Raw genomic sequence first — 20,775 nt, forward strand, 5'->3', positions numbered from 1 at the left:
ACAGGGTCAGAGTGCCAGGGGTCAGCCTGCGGATTGGTTTGCAGCCTGGGTCCTACCTGAGCTACACCTTTGCACAGGGAGGGCTGTGACAGAAGCTGAGGGGAGACTTAGGGAGGCCATGGCCATGTGCGTGCCTTGGGGTCACTGTGTACTGTTCCCAACTGCAGCCTGGAAATGTCCAGTCCTACTTCAGCCTAAACTCCAACTCCATGCCTTATCTCCACCTGGGCCTCTAATGGGGCACCTCAGACATCACATACCACACCAAACTCTTGATTTCTCTCCCCAAAGCCTCTCCTTCTGCCATCATGCCCCTCTCAGCAAGGGCCCCCATCCATTCAGTCATGCAGGCTAAGGGCCCTGAGCTGCTGCGGGGCCGGCATCACAGGCAGAGACTCTAGAAAGGGACAGCTGGGGTTTGAATCCTGGTTCTGCCACTTATTAGTTGTGTGTTTCGGGGCAACAATTGTGAAAGACTATGAAGGAGGAAGGGATAGAGGCTGTGCCCAGATCTTAAGCACAAATGTTCTTGAGCTCTTACATAGGTCCACGGACCCTGAGTGTCCCTTGCCTGAGTATTCTTTGGGGGGTTATGGGATCTGTAATGGTCCTGGGTTGGCCCAGATTCTCCTGATGACCCACAGAACTTCAGGAGCCATTTTCAGCGTAGGCTTTAGAGGGGAAGGATCCTTAGAGGTTCTCCGTCCACCCCCTCCTCTGCACATGGAGAGGCCTGGAGGGGAAGGGACCTGTCCACAGACCCTCTGTGGATTAGAAGCAGATCTGGCATTGGAGCTCAGAGGTCCTGACTCTCAGCCAGCGGGTCTCTAAGAGGCTACATTTGCATCATTCATGGTGATGCAGTGAGCCCAGCTCCAGGCAGACATCCCCAGGGGAGATGGATCATCCAGAGAGGTCCTTACCTGTTTACAGCGGGACTTGCCATATCTCAGCTTGGTAACAAAGTGCTCACAGTTCCTGCTCACAATACTGTACTTCATCTTCTGACCAACCATCCCCTTCGCAGAATTGATGATCACCTGAATGGGCCGTGGTCTGTACTCATGGTCCAAGCTGTTGTTGACCTGATAGTGACAGCCTCCCACCACATCCTCCAGGCGCTCCTGCTTCACCATTGCACTGCTGCCTAGGACTGAGAGGGTGCTGGAGGAGCCAGCCCCGGGGTACTCACCTGTAATCAGAGGCACACTCACTGGCAGGGGAAGGTGAAGAGAGAAGGGCTTGAAATCTCCACTAGGGAGCTACTGGGGTTTATCCTTTCACATATGTGATTAGAGGATTCACAGATTTTGCTTTTTTTTTTGAGGTGAAGTTTCGCTCTTGCTGCCCAGGCTGGAGTGCAATAGTGCAATCTTGGCTCACTGCAACCTCCACCTCCCAGGTGTAAGTGATTCTCCTGACTCAGCCTCCTGAGTAGCTGGGATTACAAGCATGCGCCACCATGCCCAGCTAATTTTGTACTTTTAGAGACAGGGTTTCACCATGTTAGCCAGGATGGTCTTGATCTCCTGACCTTGTGATCCGCCCACCTTGGACTCCTAAAGTGCTAGAATTACAGGCGTGAGCCACCGTGCCCGGCCCTCTTTTTTTTTTTTTTTTTTTTTTAAATCAAATAAGGTGTGAATGTTTGTTCAAGTCTGTGAATGCCATGATTGTCTGTGGCTGCTACCATATTCCATTCTATGCATGTACATCACTTATGTGACGATCCTCTATTAGCAGTCATTTAGGTATTGGAAAAGTTTTCATCATTATAAACAATGATGGTAAAACATACTTATTACCTGTTCAGCGTTGTACACTTACGTTTCAGAAAAAGATCCAATTCGTTTTTGTACCTACTGTTTCAGTTACCATGCTGTGCTGTTACATATATTTCCTAATTTAATCTCCTTTTTAGTGTTCAAGGAAAATTATCATCTCTATTTAAAAACAAATGTTGGTCTGAGAGAGACATCTGAGACTTTTCTGTGCTATGAAAAGTCCCAGAATCAGGATGTGAAATTGCTTCTCTTAAGCCCCAAAGGGCAGGATCCTTCCACTGCTCTGAGCTGACCCTGAGGGAATCCTTTGTAAAGGGTCTGGCTGTCCTATGATCTGGCACAGTTCAAGGCACATAGAGAGGTACAGGAAGAGCTGTCGACCAATGGAGTCTCAATTCCATGCTATAGTGACTCCAAGTGTTATCTTATTTTTATTAAAATGGATAGTACTTAATGTGCACAATAATTAGGTGTGTTTCCTCTCTTGCCCCTGTTTCTAATGTCAAGGCTGATGTTTGCACCTAGAACCCACTTAAGAAAACCCTGTTGGCTGGGTGCAGGGGCTCATACCTGTAATCCCAGCACTTTGGGAAGTCTAAACAGGTGGACTACTTGAGCCCAGAAGTTCGAGAGCAGCCTGGACAACATGGGGAGACCTGTCTCTACAAAAGATACAAAAATTAGCTGTGTGTGGTAGCCCACGCTTGTAGTCTCAGCTCTTCAGAAGGCTATGGTGGGAGGATCACCTGACTTGAGCTTGGGGAAGTCAAGGCTGCAGTGAGCCATAATCACGTCACTGCACACCAGTCTGGGTGACAGAGTGAGACCCTGTCTCAGAGAAAGAAAAAAAAAAAAGGAAAAAAACAGAAAGGAAAATTGTCTTAAAAATGCCTCTTTACACCCTGCAAGTCAGGCACAAAAGGGACCATGTGTCCTCATTGCCATGCTTTGTCTTACAAGGTCCCTGAGGGTCATCTGGATTAAGTGCGCTTGATTTGCTAATTTCCATCAATTCAGACATTTTGACAACCCTGTCCTGGGAGATGATGGCTTGGAGAAAACTAGTAAGATGCAAACATCTTGCTCTGATAGTGATGGGAATGGTTTTGTCCAGTGATGATGTACATGGTAAAAGAGAACATCAAAAGTTATACAGTGGCATTGCCCTAGAGGACATGAACTTGCCTGTACCTACCTAATTTGGCAGTCTCATTGCTGCACTGTTGTTGTCATTGATTGAGATGATGTCTCGCTCTGTCGCCCACGCTGGAGTGCAGTGGTACCATTTTGTGATCTTGGCTCACTGCAACCTCCACCTCCTAGGTTCAAGCGATTCTCCTGCCTCAGCCTCCCGAGTAGCTGGGATTACAGGTGCCCAACACCATGCCCAGCTAATTTTTTGTATTTTTAGTAGAGACAGGGGTTTCACCATGTTGGCCAGGCTGGTCTTGAACTCCTGACCTCAAGTGATCTGCCCGCCTTGGCCTCCCAAAGTGCTGGGATTACAGGTGTGAGCCACTGTGCCTGGCCTCTGCATTTGTTTTTTTAACCTTTCATTGACTGTCCATACATCCATTTCCTTCATTCTGCTTTTAACTGGGTATGTCATCTTGCTGCTTCTGTTGTTAATGAGGTAAATAAATCATTGACCTTGCTTACTGTGCATTTGTATGAGAATTTTTTTTTAATGTATAAACCTGTGAGAATTGCCTCCGTTAAGGACTCTTAAATACATAATATCAAGACACCTTGTTCTGTGAAAACATATGAGGCAAAGGATAGAATATGGAGGACCATTGTTCTTTTTCGGAAACTTTCTTCTTTGAGACCTCAGAAACCTGGCTGGTTTAAGTTGTATGAGACTCTGCATGCCAAGGTAACTGACTTTGAGCTAGAGAGATGCCAAGGCTGAAGCAGTCCAGCTTCACTGCGGGAGGCAACGGCCTCTTTTCCTATTCTGCCAGGACTGATGGAATCCAGTGTTTACTCCATGGGACATATGTGTACAGTCTCATCAAGCATCCTCTAAGAAGAATGTGTCTCCTAACTCATTTCCCTTGCTTAACTCTCTTTCAGTGGCTCTCGTGATCTTATTAATAAATATTTTGAAAATTATATATTCATCAGTCCTTACTTGGAGGAGCCAGATGGATCACGTAGCCGTTACCCACATAGAGGGCCCAGTGCTCATAGCCAATGGGGAAAATCTCAATCAGGTCTCCAGGTTTCGGCTCTTGGTGTGGCTGCAACAAAAAAGTCAGAGATGGTGTATACGACCTTCTAGGCGAGAGCAGAGACCCTGGCTAGGGGAGCTGCAGCTCGTCCTGGAGACGCCTTGCTGATGTTCATCAGCTCCTAGCTCCCATGAGATCTCCAGCCCTGCTGTCACTTTTAGAGGCTCTCCTCACTGGGGGCACCGGGGGCTGGAAGCCTTGAAAATGATACTGTGGGATGGGAGAGACAAGGACCATATGGGCGCATGCGTGGCACACTGCGTGCCGTGCCTGCCGTGCCGTGCGTGCCTGCCGTGCCGTGCCGTGCGTGCCGTGCGTGCCTGCCGTGCCGTGCCGTGCCGTGCCGTGCGTGCCGTGCGTGCATGCTGAAGATGCGGATGTGTGTGTGTCCTCAGGAACCTGCATGGATCAGCACTTGCCCCGAGGCCGGGAGCAAGGCTGGGAAGGTGAGTCTTGAGCTCTACGCCCTCTGCAGACTGACCCTTGGTTTCTCATCACTCTTTGTGCCCTGTGCCTATCCATGTCCCTGAGAGCCACCTCCTTCTCAGACCCTGCCCCATCCAGCTTCGGGACACCCATCTCTTGGAGATAATGCTCTGGGAGACAGGAGCTCACAGCAAGAGCTGGGGGCTCTGCACTCACAGAACAGGCCTCTATGGGAACTTGTCCTAAGATAACTGCACCCTCTCCACAGCCCCAGGGGAAGGCATCATCCCATTGCACAGGTGGGGAAACTGAGGATCAGAGAGGTGGAGGGGTTTGCCTGAGGACACCCAGCTGGGAGGAGGCCAAGCTGGGTCTTCCCTGAGCACCCCTCACCCTGGTTCCTGTCTCGCCCACCTTCTTCCCCTTCCTCAACTCCTCCCCACTTTTCCATGTCTCTCTGCAGGGCGTAACAGCCTCATGGTCAGAGGATTTTTCCATTTCACCCTCTCTGTGCCTGTCCTCAGTGAGGGTGACAGCCGCTTCCTCCCTCATCCCAGGATGTCCCATCATAGACCCGGGGTCTGCTCACCTTTGCCCTCTTCCTCATGCCAATAATCAGTCACTAAAACCAATCATGTAGACTTCAGAAGCTTCTCCTGGTTGGTGTCCTTGTTAATATCCCACCCAATGACTTGGTTCAGGCAGCCCCATGCCTGCCTCTGTGACCCCCACAGCCGCCTGACCAGCCCCCGCCTCCTGTCCCTGCCACTCCATATCCAACCCCTCAGGACCCAAGGCAGCCTTCCCAAGGGCACATCTGGCCATGACCTTCCTCTGGCCTCAGGACTCAGGACACAGCCTGTGGGCAGCTCCAGGCCCTTCCTGACCAGCCCTTCCTCACGCTCCTCTCCCTCCCTGGGCTCTGCACCTGCAGGCCCACTGAGCAACATCCCAGCCCCTCACCACAGCCCTGGCTCTGGCCTCTGCTGCTCTGCACATCTGGGTCTCTCTGCCTCCCTCACTTCCCTGCACCCACTCTTCCTCTTCCCCTCCCTCAGACCCCCTCACCTGAGAGGCTGCTCTGATGGCCCCAGCCTGGGTCAGTTGACCCGCCACCCCACTCTCAGGCCCTGGGTGCCCCGGGGCCTTCGCTCCTCTCTGCAGGAGTCAGGTTGAGCTGAAATTCCCTGTGCCTGTTTGTGCACCTCTGGGCTGTTGAGCTCCAGGCAGGCAGGATCCTGCGAGCTCCTCCCTCCCTTCCCCTCCCTCCCTCCATCCTTTCATCCCTCCGTCCATCCCTGCACCTCCAGGATCCAGTGAGGGACGTGGCATGGAATGGGGCAAAGAAAATAGACATGAAAGAGGGAGGGGAAAGGAGCAGGGCCAGGACTCATGCCCAGCTCCTCCTCTGTGCATCAGGGCCCCGCAGGACCCAGAGATGGTCTCCATGTAGGGAGAGAGAGGGGCTTTTAACCATAATGCTGACTGTGTAAAACCACAGTCAAGGCACTGGCAGCAGCAGCTGGTGGCCAATGAAATATGAGCTTTGGCCTAAGTAAAGAAATGGCTCCCTGTTAACAGCCCTGATTTGTTTTGGCAGCGATAAAGCCCTTCCCCAGAATCAGAAGGTGCTGTTGGAGTGGGCTGCCCTTCAGAATTTGCAGGACTCTTTGCTGGAATAGTTTCATTTCTAGTAATGGCCTGAGTTCAGCTGTTCCGTTTCAGTTACACACCGCTGAGCTCAGCCTGCTCTCTCTGGAACTTCTGCCCATCGGTAGATGGGGGCTGATAGGAGGAGAGATTTCACAAGTCCTTGACTTTTACAAGTAGTATCACTGTGGGTAGTGTCTCCCCTCTCCTCATGTCAGTTATCTCCTCTTGAAGAGGCAGGGTGTCCTCTTTCAGGTCTGAGAGCCTGTGAATCTGTGGATCTGGAACTACAGAAGTATTGGGGACCCTGATCATACCTGGCCCAGCTGGAGTCACATCCATCACAAGACTCAGGCTCTGAGGCCCAACTTCAGGTTAAAAGTTGCCAGATGGATTTTGCAGCCCAGTCTGTGCCTCTTCCCTCCCCAGCTCCTCTGGTGCCTCACCATTCAGAATGTCACTCTTGCCATGCCCTTCCTGCCTTCTTTCCTCCTCAGAGCTTTGCTGTCAGGTTTGATCTGCATTTGAGCTGTTCCTGACATTGATACATCCTGAAAAATATTCAGCGAGGTCTGGGATTTATTCTACATCTTTGCCCCTCAGCCGTTTCTAGGGTCCTTTCTATGCTGGCCAGTGACAGATCAGAGTGTCACCTCTGGTATCAGCTAGGAGAGCAGAGAAGATAAGATGTCTCAGGGAAGAGGGGGTGCTGGCCCTTGCATTGCTCCCTAGGTGAGCAAATGTGAGGGGTCTGTTGTGGGACTCAACTCTGAGATGACACGATACACTGGTGCAAAGCCCAGCACACAGATGGACCTCACCTTGTATCTTTATTCAATAGGTATCTTCTGAGCACCTACCATGATGGGTCAAGCTCTGTGTAGGCGCTCAGGATCTATGTGTGAACACAACAGATAAACACGGATACCGTTGTGGATCTGATGTTGGAGAGACAGACATTTAGTGAAATGGATATTATGTTAGATGGCCAAATGTTGAGAAAAATGAAGGGAACGGGGATAGGGTGTGATGAGGAGGTGCAGTTTTCAGTAGAGTGGTTGCGAACAGCTTTACTGAGCTGACTTCTGAGTAAGGAACCTAAGCGGGTAAGAGGGTGAGCCCTTCACATGTACATGGGAAGAGTGTCCTAGACAGGCAAACAGTGGTTGCTGAGGCCTTGAGGCTGCATGTGTCTGGCAGGGTATTTAAAGCCAGGGAGCAACTCATAGGGGATGATGGCAGAGAGGTGACAAAATTTTGATCTATATGGGGGGTCATTCAGGCTGTTGCAAGGGTGCTGATTTTTACTTTGAATCACATGGGAGCCCCCTTGACTCCACAGGAGAATTGACTCCACAGGCAATAGCATTGGCAGTATTCCCACAACCGTGGCAACAGGGTGGCAAGAAATGATTGGATTATTGATATATTTTGATGGCAGAGTGTATTAGTCTGCTTGGGCTACTATAACAAATACCACACATTGAGTGGTATGAAAATACATTTCTGGGCTGGGCACGCTGGCTCACACCTGTAATCCCAGTGCTTTCAGAGGCCTAGACAGGTGTATCACTTGAGCCTAGGAGTTCAAGACCAGCCTGGCCAACATGGCAAGACCCTGTCTCTACTAAAAATACAGAAAACAATTAGTCAGGCATGGTGGTGCGCACCTATACTCTCAGCTACTTGGGAGGCTGAGATGGGAGGATCACCTGAGCCCAGGAAGTCAGGCTGCAGTGAGCTGAGATTGCGCCACTGCAGTCTAGCCTGGGCAACTGGAGTGAGACCCTGTTTCAAAGCAAAGCAAAACAAAACAAAATGAAAATCCACTTCTGTTGTTTAGGTTATCATGCCTCTGGATTTCCCTCAAAACACTGTTGAGTGGTGTCGCTGTTCTTGGGCAAAGCTTCCAGGGGCCACTGTGGATGTCACGAGGAGGCCTCAGAGCTTTCTTGGGCAGAGCTTCTGCAGGTGTCTTGCCATGGTCAGTGTCTTTGCTGTTTTTATGGCTCTGCAGGAGTGGCCATGGTCATGATCTCAGCCACCTTTTGATTTCACCTTCTTGTCAGGTCTTGGGGGTGTGTGGCCACAGCAGATGTTATCTCATTATCTCAGTCCATTATACCTATGTTTATCATTTTGAGAGGTCAGCAGTTTCACAGTGGGCTGAGTCACTTGTCATAAGTGACTCCATTTTGAAATATTTAGGATCACAAAACTCTTTAAGAGAGCCCCACAAAGAGTCTGGATTCAGCAATCCCAGAGTCTGGGTTTTTGCCTTGTGACATAATAAAAATTTTATTTTTAAATAAATTTATGCCTTGTAGCAGAATAAAAATTTATTTATGCTTTACGGCATAATAAAAAATACATATTTTTGGTTTTTACCCCCAGTTCCAGACACAGAGCTCCTCAGACCCTGGTAATTTCCTGAGCGATAGGATGTCTTGTTATTCAGGAGTCTCTGTCAAACAAACCTGAGTTTATGCTCATGAGGTGACTCTTGGTTGAGGAGTGGGAGCTGGATAACTAATGGTGATTAAATAATCACCATTATTTAATCAATAATGTCTACATCATGAGGCCTCCATAGAAACCCCTACATGACGGGGTTGGGAGAGCTTTGGGGTGGGTGAACACACTGGCCTTGCGGGAGAAGGCATGGTGGCAAAGACTCTCTGCTTGACCACATTTTAGTCAGGCTCTCAAACCTCTTCCTAGGCCCATCTGGACTTCTTTGTAAAATCTAATTTTAGCGAAGGACCCTGCCGAGTTGGTATAGCAAGACAATACCTGACCAGGTTTATCCTCCTCCACTGTCATCCAAGTGAAGTCTCATCACCCCAGCCTGTCTTCAGCAAGAATCCTGTTAGTGTGGTTTAACCAGAATCCCTCTTGGCCCTGAGGTTTCCTCTTCATAATTTTCCATCCATCCACCGACCTCTAGCTTCTCCTTGCCTATTAATTCCCACTTGCCCATGCTGTATTCAAGTTTGAGCCTCATCTCTCTCTCTGCTGCTGCAAAATCCCAGTGCAGTGGGTATCAAGCTTGTATCATTAGAAAATTTTTTCCTTAACAATGGAAGCCCTGCACAATCACTGTCCCCATATCTTGCCTTATTAGTTTCTTCCATTTGGGCTATTCCTGAGTTGTATCCTTTATAATAAACTGACAATCGTAAGTAAAGCACTTTTCTAAATTTTGGAAGTTGTTCTAGGGAATTATCAAATTTAAAGGGGCTTTAGAGAACCCCAGCATTTGTAGTCAGCCAGTTAGAACTGTGAGTAGCCTGGGAGCTCCATCTGCTGCTGAGCCTGGTGCCCCGTGTGGAGGCTGAGCCTGACTCTGGGTAGTTAGTGTCAGAATTGAGTCGGATTGTTGAACACACAGTCAGTGCTGGAGAACTGCAGCGGGATTGATTGATGTGGACAAATGACATGTATTTGGTTGTTATCAGAGGAAACCACACACGCCTGCTTCTGTTACTTGAAAAAAACCGGGGTTCATTCACTTGGTAACAAACGACTATTCATGGGAACACAGGTGTTGATCAATAGGAGTTTTATTACTTGGCATAAGTAAGGAGGACACTGGGAGGAGTCTCCAAAGCAGTGTTTTCCCTAGGAAAAGGGACAGGAGGGTTTTATGGGTGATGGAGAGGGGAGAGGGTGCATCATCACATGCAGAGGAGGAGTCCCAGTCGCATAGCTGCAGTGAGTCATCATGCTAACACATAGGTTGCACGTTATGGCAATGAAGCTATAGCCCCTCCGGGGTGGAGACTTTAGCATGGTAATGAGGGAAGTTCACTCAGGTTCATCTAAGTTGCTGGGATCTGTCAGGAGCTGGTTTTAACCAACCACATGACTGCATTCCATGCAAGGTTTAGGAAGAAACAGGCTGCAGGATGGTAGGTTGTAAAAGGCTGATTACTCAGATGATGAAATTACTGTAATCCCTGGAAACCCTTCCTGTCTGCTTACCCTTCCAGTTCATCAAAGCTTGTGCTGAGGTTGAAATAGCTTATAGTAGATAGTGTCAGGTTTTAGCTTAGAGTTAGTGCCAGGAAGTTGGGGTCTTTCAGGATTCCAAAACAGCCAGTGTCCTTTCTTCAGCGGCACCAAAGCTTAGATGCTGCAGGAGTGACGGCTCTGTTCCAAGGGACAAGCCCGGCTTTCTTAAGCCTGTTCTGCTTTGTCAGACTTGGAGTCCAAACTGACCCACATCAGGTTGGATAATCTGCTCCTGAGGATCAGACATCTAATCCCACAAGAGTGCATTAGCAACCTAAAACCGTCTTTGAAAAATTCCGGAAGCATATCTCCATCTGGAGACTGCCTCTCTTTCTCTATTGCACTCCTTTTTCCCTCAGAGGCTCCAATAGGTAACAATAATAGCAGAAATAATCAGATACAGAGACTTATTTGTTTTTAATACTCAAAGAATTTAAATTCCAACCAGCCCACTGACAGCAAAAATCTAGGAAGTTGTGCCTCACCACCAACACTTTCTTCTACAGCTTTCCCTGATTGGGATGATCCCTCTAGCATTTATGAAATTATAAGCATATGATATTTTACATTAATTTATACTGTATATCTAGATGCAATAGCTGCTGTAAACCAAAAAGCATATGAGACAGGTCTCATTCAATTTAGAGATTTATTTAGCCAAGGTCAAGGACACATCCAGGAAAAAAGGAACAGAAAACCATAGGAAACATCTGTGGTTTGTGCTTTTCCCAAAGTGCATCTGGGGACGTCAGTATTTAAAGGGAAATGTGTGGGCATTAGTGGAAAGAGAAAAAGGAAAAAAAAGGGAGGGCAGATAAAAGAGGCAAGTCTTTGACCAGCATTACTGAATTCGCATGTTTTTTTTTTTTTGAGACAGTTTCGCTCATTGCCCAAGCTGGAGTGCAGTGGCGAGATATTGGCTCACTGTAACCTCTGCCTCCAGGGTTCAAGTGATTCTCTTGCCTCACCCTCCCAAGTAGCTGGGATTACAGGCATGCGCCACCAAGCCTGGCTAATTTCTTATTTTTAGTAGAGACAGGATTTCTCCATGCTGGTCGGGCTGGTCTCTGACTCCCGACCTCAGGTGCTCTGCCTGCCTCGGCCTCCCAAAGTGCTGGGATTATAGGCGTGAGCCACTGCGCCTGGCCTCAATTGGCATTTTACATGTGAAAGGAGGGGATAGAGGAATAGATAATTATGCATTCATTTAGTACTCAGTGAATCTGCATTTTATATAAGCAGTCAAATTTGCATTTGTCTCAGGTGAATGGAGGGATGACTTATCGTTCTGTCCTTTGTCCCATACCAGTGATGGTAAGCTGTCGATTTACATCATCAGGGTGTCATTCAGCAGAACTGTTTTAGGGTGAAGATCTTGAGACCCACAAAGAATTCCCTTGTGAGCAAAGTGTGAAGGAGTTATGTTGCTTTTTATTTTTGTAGGTATCTATTTAGGAACAAAATGGGAGTCAGGTTTGTGTGACCCAGTTCCTAGCTTGAATATTCCTTTTGGCTTAGTGAGTTTGGGTTCCGAGATTTTGTTTATCTTTCCCACAGCAAAGTAAAAACCCATTTAAGAAGTATATTTTTTCATGACAAATTTATTTGAAACCACGGCAGCATTCAGTGTTTAGACATTGGGAAAGACTCTGGCTGGAATTTGGGACAAGGAAACGTTCCCCCTCCACTAACCTACAATAGTAGCAAGGTAGGAGGCTGGTAGGACTTGTTTTCTGTTTGTGACCTGGTTGAGCTGAGCAGGATGTGGTCAAAATGGTTTGCAGTGAAGAAACCAGCCAAAACTAGCAGATGGTGATGTAAGTGACCTATGTTTGCCCTCACTGCTCATTAGCATAAGACACTTTCACAGGCGCCATGACACTTTACAAATACCATTGCAACAGGCCATAATTATTGTCTTATAGGCCACATGAGATTTATGCTTTAAGGAGGTTCTATTTTGGTGTATTTTGAAGTTTTGTTTCAAGATTTAGAACTCCTTTTATCATTTCTTGTAGCGCTGGTTTGGTCATGGTAAATTCTGTCAGCATTTGTTTGTCTGAAAAATACTTTATTTTCTCCTTCACTTATGAAGCTTAGTTTTGCTGGATAAAAAATTCTTGGCTGATCATTATTTTATTTGAGGAGGCTAAATATAGGACCCTGATCCCTTCTGTTTTGCATGGTTTCTGCTGAAAAATCTGCTGTTAACTGACAGGGTTTCCTTTATAGGTTACTTGATGCTTTTGCCTCACAGCTCATAAGATCCTTTCCTTTGTCTTGATTTTAAATAACGTGATGACTAAGTACCGAGGTGATGCTCTTTTTGTGATGGATTTCCCAGGTGTTCTTTGAGTTTGAGTTTCTTGTATTTGGATGTCTAGATCCTAGACATAGTAAGGCCAGGGTAGTTTTCCTTGATTATTTCCTCAAATGTGTTTTCCAAACTTTTAGATTCCTCTTCTTCCTCAGGAACACCAATTATTCCTAGGTTTGGTAATTTTTTTTTTTTTGAGACGGAGTTTCGCTCTTGTTACCCAGGCTGGAGTGTAATGGCGCGATCTTGGCTCACCGCAACCTCCGCCTCCTGGGTTCAGGCAATTCTCCTGCCTCAGCCTCCTGAGTAGCTGGGATTACAGGCACACGCCACCATGCCCAGCTAATTTTTTGTATTTTTAGTAGAGACAGGGTTTCACCATGTTGACCAGGATGGTGTCGATCTGTTGACCTTGTGATCCACCTGCCTCGGCCTCCCAAAGTGCTGGGATTACAGGCGTGAGCCACTGTGCCCGGCCCCTAGGTTTGGTAATTTAACATAATCTCAAATTTCTTGGAGGTGTTGTTCATTTTTTTAGTTTTTTTTTTTTTGTCTTTGTTAGATTGTGTTAATTTGAAATCCTTGTCTTTGCGCTCTGAAGTTCTTTCTTCTACTTGTTTGATTCTATTGTTGAGATTTTCTAGTGTATTTTGCACTTCTCTAAGTGTGTTTTTATTTCCACAATTTGTGATTTTTTAAAAAGTTATGATATCTATTTCTCTGGAGATTTTTTCATCCATATCCTGTATTTTTTTTTTTTTAATTTCTTTAAGTTGATTTTCACCTTTCTCTGGTGCCTCCTTGAGTAGCTTAATAATCAACCTTCTGAATTCTTTTTCTGGCAATCAGAGATTTCTTTTTGGTTTGAATCCATTGCTAGTGTGATCTTTTGGGAGTGCTAAATAACCTTGTTTTATCATATTACCAGAATTGTTTTTCTAGTTTCTTCTCATTTTAATAGACTCTGTCAGAGGAAAGATCTGGGGTTCAAGGGCTGCTGTTCAGATTCTTTTGTCCCACAGGGTGATTCCTTGATGTGGTCCTCTCCCCCTTTCCATAGAGATGGAGCTTCCTGCAAGCTAGACTGCAGTGATTGTTATTACTCTTCTGGGTCTAGCCACCCAGTGGAGCTACTGAGCTCTGGGCTGATACTGGGGAGTGTCTACAGAGAGTCCTGTGATGTGATCTGTCTCAGGTCTCTCTGCTGTGGCTACCAACACCTGCTCCCATGGGGGTAGCAGAAGAGTGGAATCTGTGAGAGTCCTTGGTTGTAGTTTTGTGTTGGTTTTCTCCAATGCTGGTTGTACTAGCAATGAAGTTGTCAGGACCTCTGGTTAGCCAGGATGTTGCAGGCAGTGAAATTAGCTATTGTTTTCTCTTTCCTTGGGGCAAGGTTATTCTGTCATGAGTTGCTGTAATGTCCTGAATTGGCTGGCCACCAGCCAGGAGGTTGTACTTTCAAGAGAGCATCAGCTACCGCAGTATAAGGGGGATACAAGCTTGCTCTAAGATCACCTGGATATGTATTCAGGTTTTTAGGTGATAGGCGGGGCCATAGAGCTCCCAAGAGATTACCTGTTTTGTCTTTGGCTACCAGGGCAGGTAGAGTAAGACCATCAGGTCGGGGCAGGATTAGGTGTGTCTGAGCTCACACTCTCCTTGGGCGAGGCTTGCTGAGGCTGTTCTGGGGGATGGGGGTGTGGCTCTCAGGCCAATGGAGTTATGTTACCAGGAGGATATGGCTGCCTCTCCTGCCTCATACAGTTCACCAGGGAAGTGGGGTAAAGCTGGCAGTGACAGGCCTCACCCAGCTCCCATGTAGCCAGCAAGGCCAGTCTCACTCCCACTGTGCACTACAAATACCATTGAGTTTATATCCAGGCAACTGGTGAGCAGAGCTGAGATCTTGCCCCAGGCTGCAAGTCTCCCCACTGAGAAAGCAAGCAGGGCTTTCAGGCTTCAGTCCTCTCTTCCTGCTGTGTCTTCTATGCTCATATCTACATTTCCCATTTATTTGCTTCCACCTCACCCCTGTGCCCCCCATTCTGCCAAGGAAAATTCACACTAGGTCGAAATTGTCACAGAGTTCAGCTGGAAGTTTCCTTCTCCCTGTGGACCTTCCCCAATTCCACTGGTAGCCCTCCCCAGTGACCTCCACGAAATAAATTCAGAAATGGCTTCCCTGGGGACTGGGAGTGTGCACAGGGCTCTTCCCTCTGTCCTTCTATTTTTATATTTTGTTTGGCTCTCTAAATTCATTTCAGCTCTGGGTAAGGTTGAATCCTCCTATGATCCGGATTTTCAGGTTCCCAATGAGGATGTGTGTTTTGAGGCAGACTTTCCCCCTCTCACACTTTGGGTGCTCACAGTTTTTTGGCTGTTTCATGGATTAGCAGTGGCAAGCTGCTTCTTTCAAAAGGTCTGAGAATTCTTTGGTTTTCCTGGTATGTTCCTGCAGTAGTTCTTAAAGCAGAAGTTTATAATGTCAGTCTCCACATGCTGTTCTGTCCATCCAAGCGGGAGCTGCAAATTAGTCCTGCCTCCTACCTGTCATTTTTTCCCCATCCAAACGATACAATTTTAAAAACTGGGAAAAGGTCCAGGCATGGTGGCTCATGCCTGTGGTCCTAATGCTTTGAGAGGCCAGGATGGGAGGATCACTTGAAGCCAGGAGCTCAAGACCAGCCTGGGAAACATAGCAAAAGCCCCCATCTCTTAAAAAAAAAAAAAAAGTTGAAGAAATGAGGAAAAGATTTGAACAGTTACTTCACCAGAGAGAATACAGGGATTGTTAGCACATGAAAAGATGCTCAGACATCTTTAGCTATGATGGAAATATGAGTTAAAATACAGTGACATACTCCTACACACTTCTAGGATGGCTAAAATGAAAAAATATACCGACAATACCAAGTGCTGCAGAGATGGACAACTGGAAATCTCATACATTGCTGGTTAAAACACAAAGGTATAGCCACTCTGGAGAATAGTTTTGCAAGTTTCTTATAAAGTTAAAAATAGGTTTACCATGTGAACTGGCAATCCCACTGCTAGGTATTTATCCTAGAGAACCAAAAAGTTATGTTTGTACAAAGACTTGTACACAAATGTTTTTAGCAGCTCTATTCATAATTCTCAAAAATTGAAAACAACGCATTCTTCAAGTTGATGGATGAACAAATTGGCACAGTCAATAGAACACTATTCAATAAAAAGGAATGAGCCACTGATACACACAGCAACCTAGATTAATCTCAAAAGCATTCTGGGTGAAAGATTTCTGACTCAAAAGGTCCCTACTGTACGATTTCATTTATATGATATTCTCAAAAGGACAAAAATATAGTTATCAATAGCAGATGAATGGGTTGCTGGGGGTAGAGTAGGTGTAAGACAAGTTTTTTTTTTTTTTTTTGGAGCGGGTAACAGAGTTGCTTTGTGGTTATAGATCATACTAGTGGTTACAGAAATCTACATACATGTTAAAACTCATTGGATTTTGCCCACGTGCCAGTTTGACTCTATGTGAATATAAAAAATGAAATAAAAAGTAGGAACAGGCATAGAAGTGTGAAATAGAATTTATAACTGTCAAACCAGTATAAGAATAAAAAAGGGGATAACAAGACTTGATCGATATAATAGCCATCAAGAAAGCTGAAAATCCAAGGAAAGAAAAAGCATGGGACTATAGAAAACACAAACTAAGATAATTTAAATAAATCCAAGTTTACCAAGAGTCACAAAATGTTAACGGACTAAATGTTATTTAGTCCATTAGTCAAAAGACATTTGAGACAATAGTTCTCAAACTGAATTTCATTCACTTATGTGCTATTGAAAGAAATATACCAACCAATGAATTGTTGAATTATTTTTCAAGAGTGGTTGAAATTCAAGGGAAACTAAAAGCTATTTCAGACTGATAGTAACCAAAATAGCTGTTGCAGCAACATTCATATTAGACAAGATGGAATTCAATACAAAAGCATTGCTAAGTATAAGGACTATTTTGCAGTGATAAAAGGAAAAATTCACCAAGGAGATAAAATAATCTCAAACCTGGATGCACCTAAAAACAGAATGAAACTATACAAAGTAAAGTTTGACAGAATTATACGTAAAGTTGGACAAATCTACAATCATAGTAACATTTTAAATGCACTCATCTTAAAAACCGAAAGATGAGATAGAAACAATAAGAATATGGAAGATTGATAATCACATTAGAAACCTTGAATTGCTAGACACATAGAGCCATAAATTGGCCAAGAGGAAAATACATTCTTTTCAGGTTCACATGGCCCACATACTAGGCCATACAGCAAGAAACAACAAATACTAAAAAAGTAATACCACACAAGCCTTCTTTTCTAAACATAGTGTGATTAACTAGAAAATGTGGTCCCCAAGCCCATACCTTTGTAATTATAAGGACACACTTCTAATTAATAAAGACTTTAGGCTCAAGAACGTAATAATAGTAATAGAAATGATCAAATATTTAGAAGTAACACAACATATGACTTTCAAAAACTTGGTTGTAGCTTGAGTAATTATGTAGTAATTTAATTCCTATAGGTCTATATTAGAAAGATTGGCAGTTATTGATCTAAGTGATTTATTCAGGAAATTGGAGACACAATGGGCAAATGCTTTTTTCTTTTTTCGTTTTGAAACCAACGAAAACAACAGCAAAAGTAATTTTTTTTTTTTTTTTGAGACAGAGTCTTGCTCTGTTTCCCAGGCTGGAGGGCAGTGGAGCAATCTTGGCTCACTGCAACCTCCCCTTCTCCGTTCAAGCGATTCCCCTACCTCAGCCACCCGAGTAGCTGGGATTTCAGGTGCATGCCACCACATCCAGCTAATCTTTTGTATTTTAGTAGAGACGGGGTTTCACTATGTTGTTGGCCAGGATGGTCTCGATCTTTTGACCTTGTGTTCCGTCTGCCTTGGCCTCCCAAAGTGCTGGGATTACTGGCATGAGCCACTGCGCCTGGCCGCAAAAGTATTTAAAAGGCATTAAACTCTAAGGACAAAGGGGATGGGAGAGAAGACAGCTGACAAAACATGCCAAAAACAAAAAACAAACAAACAAACAAACAAAACCCAAAATGGTAGGATTTGGAACACTGGCGGATATGTGGTGATTGATTCAAAAGGCCAGAGAAAGATGAAACTTAATACTTCAGGGGAGCTTCTTTGATCCAAGATGGCTGAATAGGAACAGCTCTGGAGTACAGTTCCCAGAGAGAACAGTGCAGAGGGTGAGTGCTCACCATATTTCCAAATACGTTTTCACTGCCCACAGACCAGGAGATTCCCGGGCCGAAAAGTGCCATGAGTTTTCAGCGCAGTGGTTTCAGCTGGTACCAGGTTGGTGCACAGAAACTCAGACAGATCTGGGCAGCCATTTTGACTGGTGCCTGGAATGTCTGGGAGACAGAGCTGCCCGTTCAACTGAAAGGGAGGGGGCTGAGACAGGGAGCCAGGCGATCTGGCTTGGCGGATACCACTCCCACAAAACAAGCGATCTGAAATGCTCTGGATTGAGAGTTTCGCAGCAAGCGCAGCTGGACCCAGGATGGTCCAGCTGAGTGGGGGAAGGGCGTCACCCACTACTGAGGCAGTCCACCACTATCGAGGCAGTTCACATGGCAGCTGGGCAGAGCCTGCGGCAGCTCAGCAACACCTCTGCTGGCAGACTGTGACTAGACTACTCCGTGCGAGGCAGGGTATCTGTGAAAAAAGGCAGCAGCATGACAGGAACTTAAAAATAAAGCCAACCTTCCTAGGGCAGAGCACCTAGGAAAAGAGGCATTTATGAGTTCAGCTGCAGCAGACTTCAGGGTACCTGCCCAGCAGCTCTGCACAGAAAAACAGAGCTCCCAGCACAGCACCTGAGCTCCTGTAAGGGACAGACTGTCTCCTCAAGCAACTCCCTGACCCCCGTATACCTGAAGAGACACCTCATAAAGGAGAGCTCAGACCGACATCTGGTGGGTACCCTTCTGGGACGAGGATAACAGAGGAAGAAACCGGCGGCAACCCTTGCTGTTCTGCAGCCCCTGTGGGTGATCACCAGGTGAGCGGGGTCTGGAGTGGACCTCCAGCAGTCCTGCAGCAGAAGGGCCTGACTGTTAGAAGGAAAACTAAGAAACAGAAAGAAATAGCTTCAACATCAACAAAAAGGATGTCCACCCAGAGACCCCTTCTGAAAGTCACCACCAACAAAGACCATAGGTAGATAAAGCCACTAAGATGGGAAGAAACCAGCACAAAAAGGATGAAAACAACAAAAACCAGAACGCCTCTCCTCCTCCAGGGGATCACAACTCACCAGCTAGGGATCAAAGATGGATGGAGAATGAATCTGATGAATTGACAGAAACAGGCTTCAGAAGGTGGGTAATAACAAACTTCTCAGAGCTGAAAGAACATGTGCTAAACCAATGTAAAGAAACTAAGAACCTAGAAAAAAGGTTAGATGAGATGCTAACTAGAATAAACAGCTTAGAGAAGAATATATATGAATTGATGGAGCTGAAAAACACAGCACAAGAACGTTGCAAAGCATACACAAGTTTCAATAGCTGAATCGACCAAGCAGAAAAAAGGATATCAGAGATTGAAGATCAACTCAATGAAATAAAATGAGAAGGTAAGAATAGAGAAAAAAGAGTGAAAAGAAATGAACAAAGCCTCCAAGAAATATGGGATTATGTGAAAAGACCTAATCTACATTTGATAGGTGTACCTGAATATGATGGAGAGAATGAATCCAAGCTGGAAAACACTCCTCAGGATATTATCCATGAGAACTTCCCCAACCTAGCAAGGCATGCCAATATTCAAGTCCAGGAAATACAGAGAACACCACAACGATACTCCTCTAGAAGAGCAACCCCAAGGCACATATTCATCAGATTCACCAGGGTTGAAATGAAGGAAAAAATGCTAAGGGCAGCCAGAGAGAAAGGTCGGGTTGCCCACAAAGGGGGCTTCATCAGACTCACAGCGGATTCTCGGTAGAAACCCTACAAGCTATAAGAGAGTGGGGGCCGATATTAAACATCCTTAAAGAAAAGTACTTTCAACCCAGAATTTCATATCCAGCCAAACTAAGCTTCATAAGTGAAGGTGAAATAAAATCCTTTATGGACAAGCAATTGATGAGAGATTTTGTCACCACCAGGCCTGCCTTACAAGAGCTCCTGAAAGAAGAGTGCTTGTTCTTTAAACAAGGAAAGGAACAACCAGTACCAGTCACTCCAAAAACATACCAAATGGTAAAGACCATCGACACAATGAAGAAAATGTGTCAACTAACAGGCAAAACATCCAGCTAGCATCAAAATGGCAGGATCAAATTCACACATAACAATACTAACCTTAAATGTAAATGGACCAAATGCCCCAATAAAAAGACACAGACTGGCAAATTGGATAAAAAGTCAAAACCCATTGGTGTGCTGTATTCAGGAAACCCATCTCACATGCAAGGACACACATAGGCTAAAAATAAAGGGTTGGAGGGAGATTTATCAAGCAAATGGAGAGCAAAATAAGCAGGAGTTGCAGTCCTAGTCTCTGATAAAACAAACTTTAAACCAACAAAGATCTAAAGAGACAAAGAAGGGCATTACATAATGGTAAAAGTATCAATGCATGAAGAAGAACTAACAATTCTAAATATATATGCACCCAATGCAGGAGCACCCAGGTACATAAAGCAAGTTCTTAAAGACCTACAAAGAGATTTAGATTCCTACACAATAGTAGTGGGAGACTTTAACACTCTACTGTTGATATTAGATAGATCAACAAGACAGAAAATTAACAGTGATATCTAGGACTTGAATTCAGATCTAGACCAAGAGGACCTAATAGACAGCTACAGAAATCTCCACCCCAAACCCACAGAATATACATTCTTCTCAGCACCGCATGGCACCCACTCTAAAACTGACCAGATAATTGGAGGCAAATCACTCCTCAGCAAATGCAAAAGAATGGAAATCATAACAAACAGTCTCTCAGACCACAGTACAATCAAATTAGAACTCAGAATTCAGAAACTAACTCAGAACCGCACAACTTCATGGAAACTGAACAACTGGCTCCTGAATGTCGACTAGAAAAACAATGAAATGAAGGCAGAAATAAAGATGTTCTTTGAAACCAATGAGAATGAAGACACAACGTACCAGGATCTCTGGGACACATTTAAAGCAGTGTCTAGAGGGAAATTTATAGCAATAAATGCCCACCAGACAAGCGAGGAAAGATCTAAAATTGACACCCTATCATCGAAATTGAAAGAGCTAGAGGATCAAGATCAAAAAAACTC

At 45.4% G+C, this 20,775-nt stretch overlaps 1 protein-coding gene across 2 annotated transcripts in view; it reads right to left on the reverse strand.

Moving 5' to 3' along the window:
- Positions 1-361: 361 nt before the first annotated feature.
- Positions 362-20,775, reverse strand: part of LGALS12 (galectin 12) — a 39,874-nt gene continuing 19,460 nt past the window's right edge. The window contains exons 7-8 of one of the 2 annotated variants that reach the window (XM_012463160.2): positions 3,919-4,027; positions 362-1,192 (exon numbers count right to left, since the gene is read on the reverse strand). In XM_012463160.2, the coding sequence (XP_012318583.2) occupies positions 828-1,192; positions 3,919-4,027 (474 nt within the window). In that variant the 3' untranslated portion in view covers positions 362-827. Of the gene's footprint in view, positions 1,193-3,918; positions 4,028-18,123; positions 18,165-20,775 lie in introns of those variants that run through there. The other variant, XM_064364792.1, reaches the window with a different exon arrangement.

The sequence above is a fragment of the Aotus nancymaae genome, unplaced genomic scaffold (assembly GCF_030222135.1).
Source record: "Aotus nancymaae isolate 86718 unplaced genomic scaffold, 86718_ANA_hifiasm-v0.15.2.pri h1tg000059l, whole genome shotgun sequence".
Classification (NCBI taxonomy): domain Eukaryota; kingdom Metazoa; phylum Chordata; class Mammalia; order Primates; family Aotidae; genus Aotus; species Aotus nancymaae.